At 54.7% G+C, this 15,701-nt stretch overlaps 1 protein-coding gene and 1 pseudogene across 1 annotated transcript; both read left to right on the top strand.

Moving 5' to 3' along the window:
* The first annotated feature begins 633 nt into the window (after window positions 1-633).
* Window positions 634-7,276, top strand: LOC123361470 (annotated as a pseudogene).
* A 2,953-nt stretch (window positions 7,277-10,229) lies between these two features.
* LOC123361466 (homeobox protein NANOG-like) lies at window positions 10,230-14,201 on the top strand. Its single transcript, XM_045001432.1, has 4 exons — window positions 10,230-10,410; window positions 12,049-12,317; window positions 13,124-13,213; window positions 13,863-14,201. Exons 1-4 carry the CDS (start codon window positions 10,230-10,232, stop codon window positions 14,199-14,201), a joined length of 879 nt encoding a protein of 292 aa, XP_044857367.1.
* Window positions 14,202-15,701: the final 1,500 nt, after the last annotated feature.

Here is a 15,701-nt window from a genome sequence, read left to right as displayed (position 1 = left end):
GAGAGGCAGAGTTGGAGGGAGGGAGGGAGGGGGCGTCTGTACAATATTTCCCCGCATTCAGTCTCCTGGCTGGAGCAGTAACAGCCCCGCGGCGCTTGTACAGGATAGAGAGGAGCCGCGCTGTCTACGCTTTGACAGTGTAGGAATCGGGCTGCCGGTGCCTTTAAGACCCAGCCCCAGGAACCCTCCCCCTGCTCCGGGGCTGACACGGGGCAGAACTGAAAACAGCCTGTGCCCCCCCCCAACCCCGACACCCCCAGATCTGCGAGCGCAGCAGGTGGCTCATCCCGAGGGGCCCCTGTTCCCCCCCACCCCCCCTCCCTAAACGGGGGTTTTGTCCCCGCACAGGGTCTGGCAGCGTCTCCCCCCTGGGCTTAACCGCGGCTCCCACCCCCCACCCCCGATTTTTCCCCTTCAGCCTCTCTCCTGCCGCTGCCTACAGCAGCTTGATCCCCTCTGGCCAGTAAATTTGTGTCCCCCGCTCAGACCCTGGCAGCCCCCCCGCTGCGATTTGCCCCCTTGAGCCTTTTAAACGCCCCCAAAGAGCAGGCAGCAAATCGTGAGTAGAAGCGAGGGCAGAGAGAGGGCAGTGGCGACAGCGCAGGTTACTGGGCATGCTCAGTTCGGCCGCGCATGCTCATTGCAGCCAAAGTAGCGAATCGGGAGCGGTTCATGTTTCTGTCGGTACACCGGCTCCCTACCTCGCCGGTGGGTGACCTGCGCCCCCGCGGGGGACCCCCGGCTCCTTCCTTTCCCCGCAGACAGCCGGCGTCTCCCCAGGTGCTGGCGGGTGGCCAGGACAGGTCCCACGGGCTGGAGACCCTCCCGCGCCCAGACGCCGGGGGCCCGGGAAATGGGCTGGGGGCGGCGGAGGCGAGTCCCTGCCCTTGGCCTCGGGGGCCGGGTCAGGATTTCAGTAAAGCGATTGGTCAAACGTAGCACTGGCCCGGACTCCTGGGTCCCCTGCGGGAGGGGTTATGGTGGTGGGGGGAGCTGCGCCCGGACTCCTGGGTCCCTTGCGGGAGAGGCTGGAGCTCCAGGAGGTGCTGGTCCCGGACTCCTGGGTCCCGAGGAACCGGTTATGGGGGAGACTCCAGGAGGTGCTGGTCCTGGACTCCTGGGTCCCTTGCGATGTATAAGGGGATCCCTTCTTTCGCTCACGCACCCCCCCACCAGGTCTGACCGGACCCTTCCTGGTCCCAGAGCGGGCCCCCTTCTTCCACCCCGTGGCCCCCCACCCCCTACTGCCGGCCCCTCTGCTGGGGTGCCCCACCACTCCCTACCCCCATCTCTGCCCCCGCCCCTGCAGACACAGATAGCTGCTGACATCGCTAATGCGACCAAGCAGGACGAGGATGGAGACACGTAAGCGTGTGTGGTGCGGGGGGTGAAATGGGGGGTGAGTTTAATTAGCCCTGGGCCCCCAGCACGGACATGGGGGCAAGGGGCCCATCTGCGAGCCCAGACACAGTGAGCCAGCCTGGCTGGGAAGGGAAATCCCCGGCCTATCTGTGTAGCCCTCCCACATCCCGGTCCCACCCCCTGCCGACGTTTTCTTCCTCCATAATGGTCCCGTGGCTCAAACTTCTTACTGGAAGGGGAGGGGGATAGATTTCCTCCCCGGCTTCCTCTTCCTCCACCCCCCCCGTACCCCCCTGGGCACTGCTGCAGGGAAGATCACAGTGCTGGGTTCTTGGCGGCAGTGACAGGGCACTGTTCCTGGGGAAGCTCGCAGCGCTGGGTTCCTGACAGGGCATTGTGGAGGGGAAGCTCACAGCACTGGGTGCCCGGCTGGGCAGTGACAGGGCACTGTCATCGGGGAAGCTCACAGCACTGGGTTCCCGGCTGGGCAGTGACAGGGCACTGTCATGGGGGAAGCTCACAGCACTGGGTGCCCGGCTGGGCAGTGACAGGACACTGTCATGGGGGGAAGCTCGCAGCACTGGGTGCCCGGCTGGGCAGTGACAGGGCACTGTCATCGGGGAAGCTCACAGCACTGGGTTCCCGGCTGGGCAGTGACAGGGCACTGTCATGGGGGAAGCTCACAGCTCTGGGTTTCTGGCTGGGCAGTGACAGGACACTGTCATGGGGGAAGCTCACAGCACTGGGTGCCCGGCTGGGCAGTGACAGGACACTGTCATGGGGGGAAGCTCGCAGCACTGGGTGCCCGGCTGGGCAGTGACAGGGCACTGTCATGGGGGAAGCTCACAGCTTTGGGTTTCTGGCTGGGCAGTGACAGGACACTGTCATGGGGGAAGCTCACAGCACTGGGTGCCCAGCTGGGCAGTGACAGGACACTGTCATGGGGGAAGCTCACAGCACTGGGTGCCCGGCTGGGCAGTGACAGGACACTGTCATGGGGGGAAGCTCGCAGCACTGGGTGCCCGGCTGGGCAGTGACAGGGCACTGTCATGGGGGAAGCTCACAGCTTTGGGTTTCTGGCTGGGCAGTGACAGGACACTGTCATGGGGGAAGCTCACAGCACTGGGTGCCCAGCTGGGCAGTGACAGGACACTGTCATGGGGGGAAGCTCGCAGCACTGGATGCCCGGCTGGGCAGTGACAGGGCACTGTTCCTGGGGCAGCTCGCAGCGCTGCACGCTCCCAAGCCTGAGCTGCCAGGGGTATCGAAATGGCCTGTTTAAGACAGGAAGTGGAGGTCAGCGGGCGGCTGGGAGCTCTTACTGGAAGCCCGGAGTCAAGGACCTCCCGCCCCATTCAGGCCGTGCTGATAAGAGGTTTCCTTTTATCGTAAGTCGCTGCTGGAGCGATTCTCTGAAATCCCCTGTGACCTTAGGGAGGGAGGGAGGGTGGCAGAGAGGGGGCCAGAGCAGGGAGCGGAGGGAGGGGTGAGCTGGGGTGACAGGGCTCTGGGGGGAGGGGGAGAGCTGGGCGAAGGGAGCCAAGGGGCCATGGGGAGGGTGAGGTGGAAGATGGGGGGGGTCTCAGACCCAGTGGGGAAGATGGGGGGCAGGACGGAGACCTCGCTAACATTGCAACGCTTGTTCTAAGCAGCACCAGTGTCGCTAACCGATCGGAAAGGGCAGCGTCTCTGCAAGGGGGTGTGTGGAGCGGCGGGGGGGGGGGGGACTCCAGTAACTTGCTGCACCCGCTGATCTAGCTGGCATCTGCCCAGGGGTTACTAGGGAGCTGCTGGTGAAGGGGAGTTCCCGTGGGGCACTGCCCACGGTGGTGAGCTCCCCGCTGGGATGAGGCTGGGGATTCCCGGGACACGGTTGCAACTGCTGTTCCAGCCAGAACCTACCTGGGAATTTCTGTGGCTGGGGGAGGGGATCCTGAGGAGGTTCTACCCCCACCCCCACCCCAGTGACGGTCTCTTCCCCCCCCCCCCACAGGGCTCTGCACGTCGCTGTGTCCCAGGGGAACCTGCCCGTTGCCCAGCGCCTGGTCAGCCTCTTCCTGCAGGGTCAGCGGGACCTGGACATCTACAACAACCTGCGGCAGGTCAGTGTGGGGGGCTGGGGGTCCCAGCGGGGCAGGATGGGGGGGGCGGTCGGTCTGTGGGCTCTGATACCAGACTGGCCCCTGGCAGATGGGGGGAGCTGGGTATCGGGGGAGGGGTGTGATGCCGACCTGCCCCTGTCAGGTGGCACCAGGCTGGCGGGGGCGTTCCCAGAACCCACGTGCCCAGCCCCAGCGCAGATGGGACTTTCCCTGACAACTTCCTCCCCGCCCTTGCCTGGGCGACGCCCCAGGGTCAGAGCCTGAGTCACGGGGGAGGGGACAGGGACAGACACAGGCACACCTGGCACCTGGAGCACTTGCAGGTCGCCCTGCAGTGATGGGACACAAAGCGGGTCACGGGCAAATCCTGCAGCGCTCTCCCCTCTCCCTCTGGCTCCTTGCACCATTCCCAGAGCACTGGGGCACGCCGCGTTGCACACTCACCATGCACGGCTGAGACACACACTCAGACACTCCCACTCCCTGCAACACCTGTATCCCCGGAGCACTGCACACTCCTGCACCAGGGCATGCTGCATTCCACACTCACGATGCACTGATGTGACACACACACTGTGACACGCGCTCAGACACTTGCTCCCTGCAACGAGCGTGTTCATGGACTTCCACAGGCATCGCACACTCCCACTGCGATGGCCCCATGCACCGGTTGCGCACACACGCACACTCGCTGCGGTGCACTTGCTGGCTCTCACAGAGACACGGCTTGCTGGGACATGCTCGCTCACACACACCATGGCACCTGTGCACAGTCTTACACGCTCATCCCCCCACCCCATCCCCAGAGCCCAGAAGGAACCGCCAGCTCCATCCTATGGACAGGTGCCCCTCACTCCTGACCCGCAGCTCACAGCTCCCCCAGTCCTGGGCTCCCCCCAGCTCTGCTGGTGCCCCTCACTCCTGACCCGCAGCCCCCAGTTACCCAAGCCCTGGGCTCCCCCCAGCTCTGCTTGGGTCCTGGGTGGGGGTCTCTAAGCTGGGGGCAGCCTCCCCCAGTCCCATGTTGTGTGCCCCATTTCCCGTAAACCACCACCTGAGCCAGCTCCAGCCCCTTCTCAGAAGCGTCTGCGTCAACGTGGCTGGCGCCGGGGGCTGCGGTTAGCACCGTCGGGACCGGGCAGCTTCCTCTGGTTACAGGGTGTGCACCAGCCGCTCGCAGCTTGCGTGTCTCGGTGCTGTAAGCTTTGCTGTGGCAATGCCCTGCCTGTGTCCTCAGCTGGGAAACTCCCTGGTGCTGCGAGCTTCCTTGTGTGTGCCCCCAGCTGGGACCCACTGCCAGGCGTTGCGAGCTTCCCTGCAGCAGTGCCTTGTGCCTCTCCCCCCTCAGACCCCCTTGCACGTGGCGGTGATCACCACCCAGCCATCCCTGGTGAAGCTGCTGCTCTCGCACGGGGCGTCCCCGATGGCACTGGACCAGCATGGACAAACGTCGGTGCACCTGGCCTGCAAGCACGGCAGCCCCCAACCAATGCCTGCGTGAGCTGCTGGAGTGGGGCAGCAGCCGACCTGAGCTGGAGGCCTGGAACTACGAGGGTGAGCAGGGCCGGAGGGGATGCGGGGGGACTGGGGTTGGGAAGGGTGGATGCGGGAATGGGGGCTACTGGGGTCAGGAGGGGGTGGGGGAGGGAGCTTGTGGTTTTGAGAATTTTTCCAAACAGCTGACAACTGGGACCAGAATCTCTGGAAAAGCCCAAAAGTCCCCCCCCAAGCCAGGCCAGCACCCCACCACCATCCCTCCTCCTTGTGCCTCTCACCCCCCCCCTCCGTTCTCTCCCCCCAGGTCTCACCCCCCTGCATGTCTCTGTGGCCAGCTCGAACTGGGACATGGTGCTGCTGCTGCTGGAGCACGGGGCGGACATCGACGCTGTGGTGAGCATGGGGGGCGCTTACCCCCACCTCACAGACATGGTGCATGGGGGGCTGGGTACGGGGAAGCCCATTCCCTCCAACAACCCCCCCCCCACAACGGGGGTTGGGTACAGTGGTGGGGAAGGGGATGCAGAGCTGGGAGAGAACTGTGCGAACTGAGGGGGGATTTCCGGGGGGGGGGGGGGGAGTTGTGTCTATGTGTGACTGGGGGGGGGGAGCCTGTCTGTACCTGACGAGTCAGACCCTGCTGTGCACCCCACACAGGACATCAAGAGCGGCCGCTCCCCCTTGCTCCATGCCGTGGAGAACAACAGCCTGGACATGGTGGAGCTGCTAATACAGGTGAGGGCCAGGCCCCCTCCCCCCCACACACACCTGGCCCCTGACCCTTCCCCCCAACCGGGCCCCTGTCCCCCCCTTCAGCTCCCCGAAATGTCCCCTTGCCCCAACCAGGTTCCTGTCACTGTCCCCCCAAACCCTGCCCCTCCCAGCCACCTCACCTGGTGCCCTGCCCTCCCCTGGACAGGACGCTCTGGGCAGGGGGGCGTTGTCTGCCCTGTCTCACCACCCGTCTCCTCTCTCCCCCGCCCCGGCAGAATGGGGCGAATGTGAACGTGCAGTCATACGCAGGGTGCACGGCGCTGCATGTAGGCGGGGGCTGCTGGACGCCCTGCGGCTGCTGGTGCGGAACAGGGCCGACTGCGCGATCAAGAACTATCACAACAACACGGCGCTCATGGTGGCCAAGAACCTGCGGGTGAGTGGGGGGGACACAGGGGGGCTGAGCAGGCAGCTGGGGAGGGATGGCAGGGTGGGGGGGACCCTGGGGGGTGAGTAGGAGGCTGGGGAGGGTTGGCAGGAGGACACGGGGGGCTGCACAAAGAGGCCCTGGGGGGATTATGGGGAGGGAAAGGCTGGGGGTATAGAGGTGTTGGTGTCACCAGGCATGGCCCAGTGTTGACAGAGGGGTGGAAAACAACAGTGCCAATAAAGCCTCCCTGTATTAGGCCTAAATAAACGAAAGTTGCCTTACGCTTGCCCACAGTGCGCCCATGTTTAAACTCGGATCGACCTTACAAGTCAGTAACCGAGAATGGAATGTGTTATCAGTGCAGCACTGATAACAGAAGGCAATTCCTGCTTGCACCTGGATAGCACAGAGGAAGTTAAACAAAATAACCGGTCGGGAAAAAGTTACTAATGAGATAATATGTTTGTTGCCAAGTATGATTTAACCTGTTTAGAGTAATTGCTACTTTATCATGTATCTGCTATATGGGAACATCATCTTAATAATATTTTTAAATCCATCTCCCTGAGAGGCAACTCCCTCCCCTGGCTTTGAGGTGCATGTGTGGTGTCTTTTCAAGCCAATGCTGAAGGTAGCATGCCAATGACTCATCACCCGTTGGCTCTACCACTGCTCAAAACCTGGCTCCTTTTCTGCTCCTGGCAGAGGCAGGCACTACCCTCACTGACAACAATGGCAATCAGAGCTGTTTGCCCCCAGGCTGAATTTAGCCCTCTGTCTCTTTTGTAAAATCTCTTTAGAAAACATATCTTTCCCCTTTGTCTCTGCCACACTTGGAGGTCTGCTCATGAAAAGCAATGTGCGGAGCTCGGTATTAACATTATTATAGTATTAAAATTAACATTTTGAGTGGTGCACTTTGCAAAGCCAAAGGTGCAGGTGAATGATCAATATGGACCCATATATGTGTAATTTTTATTGACATAATAGATCAGTTTTGCCAATTAAAGTAACAGTGACAATAAATAATATTTGTCTTTGTTTATTAATTAAACTCTTAGGTCCCAATCCAAAAGGCACATGCTTCAATTTGACATCATAATTTCATGGCACTACCCATATACATAAAGTTAAGCCTGTGTATACTTCTTTGCAGGGCCTTATTTTTTGATGCAGGTGATACATTTATAATAATAATATCCAGCTCTACCATAGGGCATTTCATCAATAAATCTCAAAGCAAGTAAGTATTGTTGGCCCAGATCTATTGATTTCAATATCTTTGTGGATCTGGGCCATTATCCCCATTTGACAGCTGGGGAAACTGAGGCACAGAGTGATGCTGCAACTTAAGCAATGGCATTATTAATTGTCATTACCATTTTATTATCCTTTAAAATGATGATAGAGCACAATAGCAATATTTACTATTTCAGGCAATAGCAAATATGTGAAAATAAATATATTAAGGATGACATGACTATGTTGCAATACACAGTGCGCATGCTGGAGTTGTGGGAGTCAACAGGAGTTTTGCCAGTGTCATAAGAAAGTAAGATCAACCCCCACTAATAGTTTTATTTATTTAAATTAGGAATGTGAAGAATGCCTGATGGGGAATTGACCCTACTGACCCGGCATGGGGGAGGGGAACGAGACAGCCATGGTTTATGCTGTTTCTTTAGTTCATGCATCCTTTTAGCCTGATTAGGTTTTCCCTGGGTTCCTAGTTCACTGCCCGACTGCCCATGCAATCTAATTTAGGAACAAAATCCCACTTAATTAAGAGTTCATCAAAGTGGGCTGTTACTGTGGCCAGCACACCAAAGGCTCCAGGTGGAGTACAGACAGCACTGGCGCTTTGGCTACACTTAGCGCTTTGAAGTGCAAGTATAGCTTAATACAGGTGCCTTTGTTCCCAAGTGAATGGGCTGCAGATCTATGCTGGCTCAACTCCACAAGAGGTTTGCAGTGGTATTTTCGCTGGAGGTTTGTGTGTATGTCTGGTGCCAAATTCCTGATACCTTTGCATTCTTTTAGGAGGGGGTGTCTGCTGTCTCTCATTCCCCCTTTCTTTGACTGATTTCATTGCGGGGAGGGGGGTCTGGTCTGTGTGTGTGGGAAGCTATTGTCTCTGTCTCTGTCTCTGGATTATTTTGCAGGGAGAAGGGGCTTGGAAAAAAATTCACCAATCAAATTCAAAGGCATCGTGCCCCCCCCCACTTAAATCAAAGGCACTTTGGCAAAGTTTGTTGACTTCAGTGGCTCAGGCTCAGGCAGCTCAAGCCTGGGGTTCTGCAGCAACTTTATTTTTTCCTGCACATGTTCTGCAGGTGTGCTTTTCAAACTCGATATTTTTCAGATTCATCCTGCAAACTTCCTCCCCTCCTCCCTCAAGTGAATGTGCTGCAGAGAAGCTCCTCAATGCTCCTCCCCCATCAGATTTGGAGATTTTTTTGAATCCATTGATTGCAGAAGAGGAATGATCTTCCCAGTATTTATTTTTCATTTTTTAAATGAAAATAATAGCAACTTTGCCTTCTTTCCACTCCAAAATAAATTAAGTATTCTTAACTTTTAAAGCTAAGGCCCCCAAATTAAGCTTTATTTAACACCTTTATACATTAATGCAATTTTGTTTGCACTTTGAAGGTGTTTGGAAATGTATTTTTAAGTGGAGATTTTTTTTTTTTGCACTAGGGTTGGGGAGGAGAAAAAGAGAGGGAGGAGAGAACATAGTAAACAAGGTTTTTGGTTTTTTTTAAGAGCAAAAATTAGGGAATAGGTTTGAAAAATGAGCAGAAACAGCCTGCCAAAAGGCATGAAAAGGAGTAAGAAGTGCAAGGTGGAGCTACACGTTGCCTCCCTCTAAATCCAATCCTGGGAATTTTGTTAATACCAAAAAGCTCATCAAATGAGCAAATCTGCTCTGAACTCACCTCTGCACAATTCATAGATTTAGATAACTGGTAGAGAGAGGAAAAAAACTCTAAAATATTGTTGCATTAATTTGCAAGGAGGCTGAGTGGTTAACTGCTTGCAATTATAGCCCTGTTTTTCAATCTGCAGTGCAGACATACATGCTATCCTCATGCCACGGGGGAAACTCTGGGTTGGGGAAAGAGGGGGCTGTATGCACTAACAAGGGGTGCCTCCCTATGTTTCCAAAATGTATACTCAAAAAGGACCTGATCCTGACACTGAAGTCAAGGGGGGGGGAGGTTTACCATTTACTTATTAATGGAAATAATGGCAGGCCTACTACCCATTCTTAAAGTGAGAAGGAAATTCTGTAGTTACCCTTCCTTGTATATTAAAATGTTTCCACTCTGCATAAAGGATAGCCAAATTTTAGTATCAGAGGGGTAGCCGTGTTAGTCCGAAGAAGTGGGTATTCACCCACGAAAGCTCATGCTGCAAAAACATCTGTTAGTCTATAAGGTGCCACAGGATTCCTAGTCAAATTTCAGGCACCTTTCTGCCAATCTGAGTAAGTCTGTTCCAGAGTGCTGGCCATTTAATGGCCTGTCTACCTCACCTTTATTTAATAATACTTTACACATCAGGGGAAAGGGAATCAATAATTGTCTCTCTCTTATTGATTATCTGTCTTAATTATCCAGCCATGGAACTGATCTGCTGTTGATATAATACTGTCAACATACTCTGAAACATACCTAGGTATGTCTACATACCGCTCTGTATCTCTAGCATGCCCATGCAATGATAGATCTCTGAATCATAGCGACTGTACACATTACAGCTCACACACAGCAGGGGTGAACAGGCTTTGGGGATCCGTTTTTACAATTAAGTTTTGCAAACAGTGTTTGTAAACTATCCAAATTGAGCTTTTTTTTTTTCACTCCGCCCCCATCCCCTTCACACTCTTCCTCCTCCCAATCCACAGACACTCCCCTCCAATCAACTTACTTTTAACATGACAATGGCCTTGAAAATGCTCTCTAATCAAGGCAAAGTTAGGAAGGGCATAAATCTACCCCCACTCTATGGGCATCTGTGTGTGTGTTTGTCTGATAGAGTTTGCCCCTCTCCATCTCCACCTTGTCTTCTCTGAGGTTAGGGGTTTATTTGGGGGTAATGTTCCCCAAACACAAACATCCATGAGTGCCCACCTGGCAATGCCCCCCTACCAGCCTTACCCAGCCGTGGTAGGAACTGGAATAAGGTATGGCGACTACTATTGGAACTGCCCAGCGGAGATGGACAATGTCCCCCACAAAGAGGCAGCAGATGCTGATGTCCCGGTCCCAGAGCCAGAGGAGAAGACCCTCCATAATCCAGGTACGCCAATTTTGGAATGACTGAAAATTATCATCATCAATCTTGCTGTCTGGAATGACTCAACAAGGGGCGGGTGTGGGAGAGCTCATCTCAATAGCTTTCCTCTATCTCCATAGCCAAGTGACCTCCCCCTCTCCCCAAAAGATTCTGCTACCTTATTTTTTAGGGAGGAACAGGGAGTCCGAAACGCTGTCTAATCTGGGGGAAGATCGACCCAAACTAGCTTAGAGGGTATTTCACTCCTAGGTGCAATAACCAGTCCTGTCTGGCAGCAAGTTGGTGCGGGCGGGCGGACGCCCCTCAGAACAGACCCAGACCCAGACCCGCTCCTGCTTCCTGGACGCTAAACGCCAACGCTGCCTTCAGTGGGGGGAAGCCAGACGTGTTTAAATCGAGTTGTGTGGGGGTGCGGGGGGCTGTTCAGAGAGAAGCCGGGCGAGGGGTTGCGGGGGGCTTGGGAGGGACCCACTTTCCGATGGGGATTGGTACATGTCTGGCCCGGGAAGGGAAACCACCAGCCCCGGCCCCTCTTGCCTGGTCCCGGCCATTTGCAGCTCGGGCACTGGGCTGTCCTGCTTGGACCAATTCCAGTCCGCAACAGGCCGGGGCGCGCCCGCTGAAAGCTCCAGCCGTGCAAAGCGGGGGCGCTGTGGCCCCGCCTGTGGCTAACCGGGCGCGAGAGCCCGTGGGGGGCGCAGGGAGAAGTAGCAATAAGCCCCCCCCCCCGGTGCTGGGGCAGGGCTCGAGGTCCCAGGAGGCGGGCGAGGTGCCAGGGAGGGCACCGCGGTGATCCAGACCCAGGAAGGGAGGCAGGCTCTAGCCATTGTCCCGGCTCCACTTCTGGACCAAATCAGGCCTTGCTCCCTTCCTGGGAGGAGGCGAAAGGGCCTGAGTCGGGGGCTGTGAGGGGTGTGATCTCTGCACAGGGATCGGCTCCCAGGGCTGGGTGGGGGACAGGTAGCTCCTTGGTGGTGTCTCTAGCGAGGGTGGCCCAGAGCTCCCGGTGCCCAGCCAGGCTGCGAAGGTGCTGCTGAGTCTGTCATGCTGCTGGTGTCTGGCTCTTGTGGATTCCCAAGGCGCATGCAGACTCCTGGGGCTCCTTCGGGTCCGTCCGTCCCCCCGTGCCTGTCCCACGGACAACACCGGGGAGAAAAGAGCGAATTCAGGCTGTTCCCAGCCCTCAGGAGCCAATTTACCCCCCGGGGCCAATGGGGAATTGCTCTGTACAGCGCCTTCCCCGAGGCTGCCCTGCATCTTGCTCTCCAGGCTGATCCGCGCTGTTACTACTTCGGGCACGTTCTCCCCCTGGCTCCGGCCCCAGCATTTCTTTCTAATAGGAATTGTAGCAGCTGGCGCCGTGGTGGCGTTTAACCCTAGAGCCCGCAGTGCCAGGAACCCCCATCAGGCGTCGCCAGAGAGCGCTTCAGTTTTCGCGGCTGTTTGTGCGGGGTGTCCCTGCAGCGAGGTTGAGACACCCCGTTAAGTCGTGTGACCCTTTGCCGTTACATGCAATAGGCACGTTTCCCGAGCAGGGAGCTCAGGCACCGACCAAAAGCAAATCGGTATCCCCTAGGGATGAACGTCTCCTGTCACGCTGCAGGCGCCCTTAATGCGCCACTTTCCTTTCTCCCTCCCTAGAGCTCTCTCCAGCTTCCTCCAGCTCGGGAACACGCATGCAGTACACCCCGGACTCAGCCAGCAGCCCCAACACGAAGCCCCCATCCCCACACCCTGCGATCCAGATGGGTGGGGTGGAATGCGGGGGAGGGGTGAAGAAGGCCAAGAGCCGCAGGGCCTTCTCCCAGGAGCAGCTGCAAACCCTGCACCAGCGGTTCCAGAGCCAGAAATACCTCAGCCCCCAGCAGATCCGGGAGCTGGGCTCAGCCTTGGGGCTCACTTACAAGCAGGTGAACACCGAGATCTGCTTCTGTAGAGTGTTGGCATCCTAGTGGCTGGGCTGCATCCCTGATTTGAGGTGGGGTCTTACAAACATGGTCGGTTTTTCAGTGGGAGAGCTCCAAGGCAAGGCCAGATTCCCCACTGTCTCGTCTCTTCTGTTGTAATTTACATCTGTGCAAGGAGGCTGTGAAATGCTACCAGTGTCAGAAGTCCCCTCTTGCTCACCTAGGATTAGCCATCCACTTTGCACAGGTGTTCAAGACTCAAGCAAGGGGCATGCAATGAGTCAGTTCCTGCTTGTTCTGTAAGTAGCGTTCACTATACTCTTGGAGCCACTGCTGACCTCATTGCCCCAGCATGAAGGCAGGGGGTGCTGCGCTGCGGAGAAAGTATGGGCAACTTAGGTGTACTCTCTACTCTCAGTACTGACACTAGTGTTACAGTGTCATCCTGTTGGGTGCTGTGCTGCAGAAAGCCGCGTGGATGACTCTAATTTAGGACTGACCCATCTTTCATACAAAAATGGAGGTTCTAACTATTTGTGATCATGAAAGAACCTGTGGTAATTTGCAGTAGGGGTGTCTGTCCCAGTGATTGTAATTATATTTGACCTCCCTACATTCTCCCATTTTCAGCTGGATATAGTGGTGTTCTTCACTTCCTAAATTGTTGTATATAATTGCTATGGCCTGCCATGTTCCAGCCCAGAGGTGGCTGCATTTCAGTGCTGGGTGAAGCAATCTCTTTATGTATTGTCTATAAATATTTTGTGAGCTCTGTCTAAAAAGGGATTTTTATGCCCTATCATGTCCAGGTAAAAACATGGTTTCAAAACCAACGGATCAAGTTTAAACGATGCCAGAAGGAAACTCAGTGGATGGAAAAAGGGACACGCCTATCCCAAGTAAGAAGAGGTTTCATTATGGGCAGTTACCAAGGGGACCTATAATATCTATCTAATGTACGTGTTTGCTATCCGGTTAATATGGGATGCTCATGGGCTTAGTAACCAGCCCTTGCTCAGTGTTTCCAGTACAGCATTCATTCAGTCTCTCTTTACTGTATCATGTCATTTTAGCCTACATTGGGGATTGAATGGATCTGGGGGAAGGAGAGCAGAACTTTCCACTTCTAGGATCTCAGGTCGAGGGACTGGTTAGATTAGAGAATGGCATATGGACACCAGTTGCAATCCAGTCAACCCAGGAGGAGCAGGGGATCTTTCACCTCTAGGATATTGGTACTTGTATTGTGGTAGTGCATAGATCTTAGGGCCCCAGTGTGCACTGGAGATATATATAAAGAAAAGGCAGTCCCTGCCCCAAAGAGTTTATAATCTCCTGTAAAAGCAGCAAAGAATCCTGTGGCTCCTTCGGGTCCATCCGTCCCCCCGTATAGACTAACAGACGTTTTGCAGCATGAGCTTTCGTGGGTGAATACCACGAAATCTCCTGGTTTGTGCTATTGGAGCCTCAGTACTGTTTGCTTATACCTGTGTATTGAACCACCTTCTCTCTCTCTCTCTCTCTCTCTCCCCCAATGGATTTCATCAGGCAGGTTACCTGGATTTCAACCCCAGTTATCACCAGGGTTGTCCAGTTAGTGCCAGCAGGAACATCCAGACTGTGACCAATGTGCATCAGAGCTATGGTAGCAGCCAGACCTATGGGAGTGGCCAGAGCCTGTATCCCTTCGTGGCTATCGAGGAGGAGGGGTTCTTTGGGAAAGCCGGGGGAGCCTGCAGCGCCCAGCAGGCAATGGGCTTCTTCAGCCAGCAAAAGATGAACTTTTATCATGGCTTCCCAGCGAACATGGATTATGCCAGCATGGAGACAGAAGATGGGCTACCACTTCCAGAATGCCTCTGTCAACGCGACGTCCTTCCTGAGTAGAGCTGGGTGCCAGCAGTACCAGTCAGCATGGCACCCTCAAGGGACGCAAAGCAACTATAACCCTTAGGCCTCTCCTTCTTCTTTCCCTCTCCCAGTCTTTCTTCCGTTTCTCTTATCCAGCCTCTGTTTTTTAGGGCCCTGACCCTGACTCCTGAGATGTGTGGAGTCCCCCAGCTCCCATTGACTCCAGTGGAGGGGCTTGGCACCTTGCAGGATGGTTAGGGTCTCTCTCTCCTTCTCTTCTTTAAGAGGTGCCTGTCTGGGTCTGACTCAAGGTGTGCTGCATGGCTCTGAAGTTGGCTTTCCTCATATGGACCCTGGCTGGCTCCAGGAATAGGCTCTGTATGTGTGTGGAAAGCCATGTTCATGCAAGAAGTGTGTGAATGTTGGAACTGGAGACAACAGAGTCTACACCAGTGAGTCCTTTCCCTACCCTCATGCCCTAGTACAGGTGTATCCTTTCTGTAGATCCTTTCCAGAGCTTGGTCCAGTTCTTGTTTGAAATTAACTGATTTTAATTACAACACGGAATGCAAAGTGTACACTGCTCACTTCATAATATTATTTTTAATTACAAATATTTGCACTGTAAAAAAAACAAAACCAAACAAAACCAAGCATGGGGTTTTCTCTGGGTAAGATGCTTCCACCCTTCAGCAGACCCCTCACTGTTAGAAAATGTTCTTGATTATGCAACCTGAAATTTCCCCCCTTTCTGTGCTCCCTCCCTCCACCCGCCAACCTTCATAACATTTGAACATCCTTCAACAGGGGACTCTCTCTCCAACCCTGACCAGGGGCTAGATTTGATCATCTATACTCTTAAAACATCTCAGATTTACTATGATCGTAAATAACTGCAATTCCTTTTTAATTAGAACCTGAATATCTATCAAGCAGTGACAAGAGACAGCCTAATCCTCAGGTGGTGCAAATCAGCATAGCTTCATCAACATCACCATTTGCACCAGCTAAGCATCTGGACCACAACAGGGGTGAATGGAATTCAGATTCTCATTTCAATTCATTGTCTAATTAAGAAAGAGAGAGAAAGAGGAGTAGAGGAAGGAAAAGGGGAGGGATGGAAAGATGGAGAAAGTACAAAGTAAGCAAATGTGGTGGATTAGGTTAATATCCTAATCCAAGAAAATTACCTGTAGTGTTTACAAAGTGGTTAACTTCCTTATGTGTGTCAGTTTGTTTCATTCTAACTGCTCTCCCTCCACATCTCCCCTGCTCTACTCTGCTGGCAGGCTCCCAGCCCTACATAACCCTGGCTATGGCATCGCAAGTCATCAGCGCTAAGAGCAACTGATGTCCTCAGGTATCCATCTGATTCTCTTATAGTAGGAATAATGATAGCTCATGTATCTGTACATGAAGGATCCCATAGCACTTCACAAATTACACACAAACGGCACCCCTGGAATGAGGCCACTCTGGGGGCAGGGGGGGGGCAGGGGGGGGCAGCCAGGCAAAAATAGTCTAGTTATTTCAAAC

This window comes from Mauremys mutica, unplaced genomic scaffold (genome assembly GCF_020497125.1).
Source record: "Mauremys mutica isolate MM-2020 ecotype Southern unplaced genomic scaffold, ASM2049712v1 Super-Scaffold_2380, whole genome shotgun sequence".
In the NCBI taxonomy this organism is placed as follows: domain Eukaryota; kingdom Metazoa; phylum Chordata; order Testudines; family Geoemydidae; genus Mauremys; species Mauremys mutica.
Note: the sequence above shows the minus strand (reverse complement) of the source record. Positions and strands in the feature narration are given on the sequence as shown.

What these genes read in the sequence shown, in the direction of transcription:
- LOC123361466 (XM_045001432.1), top strand. Translation starts at nt 10,230, where the DNA reads ATGAGTGCCCACCTGGCAATGCCCCCCTACCAGCCTTACCCAGCCGTG. An exon ending in TGGGGCTCACTTACAAGCAG is followed by an intron (nt 12,318 to 13,123) that starts GTGAACACCGAG and finishes TATCATGTCCAG; the next exon opens with GTAAAAACATGGTTTCAAAA. An exon ending in AAGGGACACGCCTATCCCAA is followed by an intron (nt 13,214 to 13,862) that starts GTAAGAAGAGGT and finishes GGATTTCATCAG; the next exon opens with GCAGGTTACCTGGATTTCAA.